Source organism: Hippichthys cyanospilos, chromosome 22, assembly GCF_059441005.1.
Source record: "Hippichthys cyanospilos isolate Australia breed blue-spotted pipefish chromosome 22, RoL_Hcya_1.0, whole genome shotgun sequence".
Classification (NCBI taxonomy): Eukaryota; Metazoa; Chordata; class Actinopteri; order Syngnathiformes; family Syngnathidae; genus Hippichthys; species Hippichthys cyanospilos.
Genome location: NC_142390.1, coordinates 6611210 through 6619434, shown reverse-complemented (window position 1 = coordinate 6619434; position 8225 = coordinate 6611210). Strand labels below are relative to the sequence as shown.

At 36.6% G+C, this 8225-nt stretch overlaps 1 protein-coding gene across 1 annotated transcript; it reads left to right on the top strand.

Moving 5' to 3' along the window:
- The first annotated feature begins 4143 nt into the window (after positions 1 to 4143).
- On the top strand, positions 4144 to 7212 carry sapcd1 (suppressor APC domain containing 1). The gene is made up of 4 exons (XM_088405790.1): positions 4144 to 4397; positions 5634 to 5813; positions 5917 to 6045; positions 6956 to 7212. Exons 1-4 carry the CDS (start codon positions 4176 to 4178, stop codon positions 7034 to 7036), a joined length of 612 nt encoding a protein of 203 aa, XP_088261916.1. The 5' UTR covers positions 4144 to 4175; the 3' UTR covers positions 7037 to 7212.
- The last annotated feature ends 1013 nt before the right edge of the window (positions 7213 to 8225 follow it).

Here is an 8225-nt window from a genome sequence, read left to right as displayed (position 1 = left end):
ATGGTTTTGACATTGAATCCCAGGTTTTTATTTTATATATATATATATATATATATATATATATATATATATATATATATATATATATATATATAGACCCTCCTTTAGCCAAAAACTTGAAAAAAAAAAATATATATATATATATATATTTTTTTTTTAAATACGTAATTTATTTAGAACCAGCAATTTTTAGACCCTCCTTTAGCCAAAAACTTGAAAATAAAAATTAATTATTAAAAATTATTATATATATATATATATATATATAATATATATATATATATATATATATAAATTTCAAGTTTTTGGCTAAAGGAGGGTCTAAAAATTGCTGGTTCTAAATGAATTAAGTATTAAAGTAATCAATTAGTTTAGATAATTAAATCCTAGAGTATCACTTGATGGGAATATACTACATTATTTAAATTTTTAACGTAATTGATTACAAGTATTTCCAACAACACCTAAAGTAACCAGTTTTAATTACCTAAAGTAATCACTTCCTTAACTCGTTAAGGACCAGCCATTTTCAGACCATTCTTTAGCAAAATTCTTGAAATTTTCAAAGCGAATATTAAATAAAAGTATCTGCGATTGAATGACTGGATTCTTGGAGAAAAAAAAAGTCTTTGGGATTGAAAGATTGAATAAGATAACTCGTGGATGGCGCTGAATGAGTGTATAAATCAAAAGTTCTACACAAAATTATACTTATAAATTTATATTGAGTAAAACCTTGGAATTAATTGTAAATTTGTGAAAAAAAATGTTTTGTAGATTGTTTGATCCTTCAATATAATTCTTTTCCTGGCAAATACAACTAGTGATTTATACACATTTAAAGCATGTTCTTGTTCACATTTGTTATTTTTACTCTTCTGGTAAAATTTGAGATATGCCTGTAGAAATGTCTTTGTTTCCAATCAATAGTTGGTTTCGCATCACGATTAGAAAAAATGATACATAAGGAGTGTACTTTCTCCATAGTTTTTCTCATAATTTCATTCCTGAAGGTACGACATTTTAAATTTAGTTTTCATTTTGGTGGGAGTTTTTAATCAAATAAAATAACTGAAAGTTGTCTTGCATCAACAGGAAGTGAAGGATTAATAACAATGAAGTGGAAGTTGTTGCGTCACAGGTGCCGTTAGGTGCTTCCCACATCCTTTTCGTTTCTCCAGAAGCAAAACCGAGAAGTGGTTCACCACAGACAATCGATTGTCTTTTTCCTCCTGTTGGGTTTTGTTTAGAAATTAGCAAGAAGCTACCGACATTTGTTTTTTCTTTTGCTTCTGCTGAGGCTCATATCAAACCACTTTCAGTGTGGGTGCCTTATGGAGAATTCCCCCCCCCCCCCTACGTTTTGAGGGGCATTATGTGGGCGTTGGCCCAGCTGTGGAGGTTGTGTGTTTTTGGGGTGCTCCAGCAGCTGGATTTTGTCAGGAGTGCCCAGGGTATCATGGTAAAGTTGAAACAGGCCAACAAGTGTTCGTTTTGGGGGTGACTTGTGTAACATACTTATTTCCATGCAATGCTTTTAACCTGTGCAGGCATTTATCGCATTAATCCGCACTTTGAAGGCATCGGCTGTTGTCCTACGGGCTCCTCAGCACGGCTTTGAGTTGTTGTTGGATAGATTGTGGGCGTGTGGGGGGGTGTGGCAGATTAGGGGCCAAGAAAGGGGTTAAAGGGCGGGCCGCAGAGGGTGTAAATTGAGCCTTTGTTTTCGTCCCGGCGTAAGTGCCTGGGAAGGGGGGGCTTGTTTTGGTCTCGCCGCAGTGATTCTGAGAGACTGACGTCACAATTTCTTGGAATGGCTCCTATCAGGGGAAAAATAGGATTTTTTTTCTGCTACAATTTTGCCGTTTTAAAATGTTGTAGTCTGACCATATAATGCATTCTAAGATTAAATAACATACTGTATGTGGGATTTATAAACACCGTTTGGGGGGTGAGGTAAGAAGGTGCTGTGTTTCAGCTGATGTGGTTATGCCCTTATCTCTATCGAGGAAACATCTGCTTCACATCTGGGCCCAGCTGCGTGCTGTGGTACTGGCATGTCCACAGGCATGATAAAAACACCCATGCTAGTTTTGTTGGGCTTTTAGCAGCATGAAACTAGCACGCTGTCACGAGACCAAATCCTTCTGGTTCCGTTGAATACACAAAAGCGTCATGCTGCTAGCGATTTTGACTGCCGGTTCTCAAATGGAGGAGCGTGAAGGCCCTTCAAGGCGTATATGAGTTTTTTTTTTTAGCAGTTTCTGCAGGTGCAAATTGACTTAAGGCAGTGAAATTTTGTGACGGGATCCGTTTATGTTTCTTTTCAAACGAAGAGCAAATTGATTGGAACATGTTGCGCTACTAATTACGTCTCGTGACAGGAACCGTTTATGTTTCTTTTCGAATGAAGAGCAAATTGATTGGAACGTGTTGCACAAATAATTACGTCACAGTGACTCCTTTGCCAAACTGTTGTATGCCTTTATTTTAAGATTGTGAATTGTCATGACTGACTCAATTTTACAGCAGATGGTCCAGAGCGAAAATAGAGTTCTTGATTGCAATATGCTTAGAGATACCACTAAAAATTTGGTTCCAAAGTTCAGACAAAAATACCCCATTATTATGACCTCATTCGTAACAATATTGTTTATAATAACGACTATCCTTATTAAATGTAAAGCCAAGAAAGATCTTCAACCTGTTAAGCTGCTTTGAGGAGGTTGTTGACGCTGGAGCGCACATATTTGCACCAGATTCCTCTGAGCCGAAACGGGGCCTCTCTGATGGAGGGTGTGCCCCGGCCGGTTCCTTCCCGCCTTCTTCTCACGTCGCGATTCCTAGAAAACGGCGGTGGTTATGGAAAGTGCGTGCGCGGCGGTGGGAGTGTTTGCATCCGACAGCGTGTGAGACAGGAAGTAATAAGGGGTCTTTTCTTTGCCGCAGAGCTGCACTAGTTAGCCAGGGGAGTCTATAAAAGGATGTGAAGGGTAAACTCCAGTGTGTATTTGTTAGACCGAAGTTGAGAAAGAAAAAAAAAAAAAAGTAGGTTGGAATGGCAAATTCACAATATGTGACAATGTGGTGAGCTTCGCTTTTCAGTGGGGCCCACACTGGAAAACCATCAGAATTTCACAGTGAGGCCACTGGAAGGGGATCTTAATCTCACAGTGCCCCCCCCCCCCCCCCCAACTATGCTCATGTTTATTTTCTCTGATCGTTTTTTCTAATGAATATTTTTCCTAATATACTCTACTTACATTACTTACACCTGTGTTGTGCAACTTTAGTCTTAAAAGTGCTGCTTTTGATGAAATTAAGAAGTTTATACTTGAAAAATACGTGACTTTAAATGACGAATTAAAAAGTACTATTATTAAAAAGGACGGAATTAAAAAGTCTTCTAATTAGAGTAATATTATTGCTGTGAAAGCGGTTCAAATTACAGTAAGCTTCTTATTTTGACCATCAATGCTGTAGCGCCATCTAGTGTCGAATAAGTAAGCAAAGTAGGCAAAGTAAGTATTCCTAAAATGTCTGCTTTGAAAATCCTGTACAGTATTTGCACTGTTTGGAAAAAAAAAAAAAGGGAATTTAAACTTTCAGAAACGTGAATACAATTTCATGCTTGACATTTTAACATTTTATGCCAATATGATTACGAGCTTGATTTCAACAATGAAATACGAGTTTACAGAACAAGTTGTCTCCCAACGCAAATATTCAAGTAAAAACAACCCGTCGGTTTATAGTTTAAAGTCGTTTCTCCTTTAATTATGGTTTTGTGCTGGAAAAATACGTTTTTTTTTTTTTTGTTTTTTTTTACTGTAGCCTTTTTTGCTCCCTCTGGTGGTAAGAGCTGGAACTATGTAAAAAAGCTCATTTTCACTGACCTCTAACCGAGAAACTCAAGTAAAACACACAGTTCTGTGTTAAGGTCTGCATGACCTTATGACTGATGTCACACCCTTTAATGGGACATTCATGGGGACATTTTTCGACGATTTACCGCCCAAAAATTCCATTCAAAGCAATAATAGTTTGAAAACATATTTTCCCTTGGCTCATCTCGTCAATGTGAACATGGAATAGAAGTTCCTGTTTCAGTAAGTCCATTTAGCAGTGATGGCAGAGACATGTGGAATTTTTCAAGGCCTCGCCCCAGGGGCACCATGCTGCCTGTGCCTGCCTGCTTCTGCTCTTTCTTTTTGTTTCCACCCATCCCTTACTTGTTTCTCTCTCCTTTTTTTTTTTTTTTTTTTGGTCATGTCTGTCTGTTGCGGCGGATCCTTGCGTTGCTGTCCATGGCCTGTCCTCCCGCCGCCTCCTGCGCCTACACCGTGGTCCTGATCCCTCTCGGGAGCAGACTGGACGCGCTTCGTTTTTACTTGTGGGTGAGTGACATGACCATCAATAAAAAAATGTCCTTTTTTTTCTTTTGTAGTAAATATGTTACAAATAGCAGGAGGTAAACAAACTATTCAGCGCAGCGCTGTTGAAGAGTAATAAAAATAGCGGTAATGGAACAAATTGTTTGTCCACTTACTTTATTTTATCTTATGTATATGTCATTCCGAGCAAGTGCGGGCTAGCAAGAAAGCAGTTCAAGCGCTGAGACAATTTAGCTTAAGGGGGTGCGGTCTTCAGGAATAACAAAGGGATTTTGCACCACACCTGTTTGTTTTTATGCTTTTAGGCATCGTGTTCTATCGCTGTTGAATTTGTCTTTCCGATCATTTATTATTGTTTATTATTTTTCTAGCTGTTTGTGAAAACATTTGTGTTAAAGCAAAATAAGTCATTTGCAATTCGTCGGATAGATGAATTGGTTTTGTTGTCAGCAAAAGCAATAACACATAGACAATATTTGGTTAATAAACTGTAAAATGGTTTAAAAGAAAAGATTTCTCATGCATGTTCATGCAAAATATAATTTCATCCAATTAGTCAATGAAATAATCGTTAAAACCTCTTTAATTGGGGATATTATAGAGGTACAATGTATTAATTTTCTCCCTTTTTATTTATTTTATGTGTGAACCTATATAATAAAACACGCTGATCAAAATGATTAAAATTTGAAAAGTAAATTGATTTTTAGATTTTTTTTTTTTTACAATTAAAAAAACCTCTGAATGGAGGTATTTACAGAAATCATATTTTGGTTGTCTTAATTTTTGATTCATGTTAAAATAGTGATGATGTTATGTATTTTTTTAAAGTTTTTAAAATGATTTCTCAATTGTAGAAAAAAAACATTTGAATATACTATATGCGATGTATCGATTCTGACTTAAACGTCAGTTCTTATTTTTTAATTAAGTTCTTTGTTTTCATTTGCTAAATCAAGCTTGATTTGATTATTACCAAAATTATTACTGCTATTATCAATAGTTGTAGTATTCCACTAAATAATGACACTTTGTTTTCATCACTTGAGTTTCCAATTTTTGTTTCTTAAAATTTCTTAAACACACGTGCTGAACTGACCAATCACGGTTGAGAGCATCAGCTTCCTGCTTAAGGCTCATATTCACAGCTGAGTGGAAAAATATCGTCACCTTTCTCCAAATAGCGTCCATAAATAGCTTTGTATCCAACTGAGTGAACTTTTTCGCTCTGGCTTTCAGATTAAACACCTCAAGGATCTCGAGAAGGAAAAAGACGTCCTGTACTGCGGTCTGGAGATTCTGGAGCAGGCCCGACTCTGGTACCGCCATCGGCTTGAAGAGAACAAGTCCCAGCAGGGTGACGGCGACACCAAAAGATTTTGCAGCTCCTGCCAGGAAGGAGCAAAAAAAGGACCAAAGGTCAAATATCAAGCAAGTCTGAGCAAATTAAAATCTCAATCTGACTGCGTCATGTGACTTGACTCTCCCTTGTTGGCAATTTGTGCCACTAATGTCCTCACAGGCCCATTCCTGCATGCTGAGGTCACGCTTGCAGCAGCTCAACACATCGCTGACTTCTCTTATGGCTGAGACTAGCGGTGACGCTCAAGCAGATGGCGCCCTCCGGTGGCAGCACGCCGTACTTACACAGGTCACACCACACCATGTATTCATATACACATCCCGAATATGGACAACCGAAAGTGCCAAAATCAAATAGATTAAAATGGTCTTGATTATATATATAAATTAAGTAAATAAATGGACCATTGAATAGAACTGCCATTAATTATTTCAATGATTTGTTTATTAAATAAACCAAATGATCATTAACATATGTTCTTATTTATTTAATTATATTATTGCATTTCACGGAAATTATTCTGTCTGTCAAACTCACCCGTCATATTTTGAGCGGCGGGTTCTAGCACCTGATTGGTTACCCTGCTCGTCAAAATAAATTTATGAAACTCTGCCGCCAGAAACCCTGAAAATAATTCTTAATGAATTATTGGTCATTTAATTAATGACACTTTTTCTAAAACATTTATTTAATTCCATATCTAATCATGAAACATTTAACGAACGCCAATTTAACAACTGTTCAATAATATATTCCATATTAATGAAACATTTCTTGAATGAATGAAACATTTAATTAATATCCCATACCCGAGGGCCAGCCTATTTATTTTTGTCTACTAATGTGTCCATTGTGTCTCAGCAAGTTTGCAAAATGAAAACATGGGATGCAAATGGAAAGGCCAAGATGTCCTCTAGTGAGGACATGAGGTCTTAGTTGGGGAGATCCAATTCTGTCAATGTCTCTCAGCGAGATATACGCACCATTGAAATTTTTTAGAATTGATTCAGAATATTTCATCGATTAATCACATTTCATATTGCAAGAAAGTATCATATAAAAACTACAATACAATGTTTATTACCCAGTTACTGTTTATTTAGAAAAAAAACAAACTATTACTCGATTATTAAAATACCTGTAGATTAATGTGACGAGCGATTACTTGCCAATGAAACATCCATTTTCTTTTCATTAGGCGGTGAGTGACAAAAATCGGCAAATCTCCATGTTAGAGATGGAAAAGGATGCTCTCCTCCAACAACTTCATGAAGGTTAAGCTGGCAGCTGCACGTCTCCTCATTTGTAAATATGTGTTTAATTTATTAAATGTCACATTATTGCTCAAAAGGAACTTGGTGTGACTTGAAAGTTTTGGGTTAGCATCAATGTTCTTTACTTGTTACGTGCACTAAATTTTAGTTGGTAGATTACAAAGTGAGGAAAAAATAAGTAGTTAAAATAAAATACAAATCCAGCATGGAGTTGCAATCATTAAGTAGCAGTCCACAACCTTTGGTTTCCGTTGGGCACATGCGGGTTCCCTTGTCTCGACACGCCGTCCCCATCCCGTCCCGGTGGTCCTGTCCTCATCTTTGCAGTGCTGATAAACTTTATCTACGCCTGTCATCGTGCAAGTTTACGGGAATTTTGGGCCCCTCCCCCTCACTTCCCAACAAGCTCTTCATCAGTCTAAAAATAATATCTACAATTCTGTCACTGTCTTTAGCATTTAATTATTGTAAACTCTTTCCTTGAGTGTGTGTGTGTGTGTGTGTGTGTGTGTGTGTGTGTATATATATATATATATATATATATATATATATATATATATATATATATATATATATATATATATATATATATACACCATATTTTCCACACTATAAGGCACACCTAAAAGCCTTATTATTTTTCAAAAGCTGATGCTGCGCCTTATAATCAGGTGCGCCTTATATATGGATCAATGTTGAGATCGGGATTCGTAGAAGGGGAATGAAGTGATAAAGTAAGCTTTACCTGTTTCTTTTGTGTGTTTACACTTGAACAAGGTTGCTCATATTGACTGAGTTATTATACTATTGAGTGTTTAGAGTTATTATTGTTATTACTTTGAGTATTACTGTATTGTGATTGAAAAAGTTTTAAAATCTGTCATTAATTGAGGGTGCGCCTTATAATCTGGTGTGCCTTATATATGGAAAAAGATTTACATCATGTCATTAATTGAGGGTGGGCCTTATAACCCAGTGCGTCTTATACATGGAAAAGGTTTTAAAATATGCCATTAATTGAAGGTGCGACTTATAATCTGGTGCGCCTTATACATGGAAAAGGTTTTAAAATATGTCATTAATTGAGGGTGCGCCTTTTTGTCCCGTGTGCCTTATATATGGAAAAGGTTTTAAAATATGTCATTAATTGAGGGTGCGCCTTATAATCCGGTGTGCCTTATATATGGAACCCGA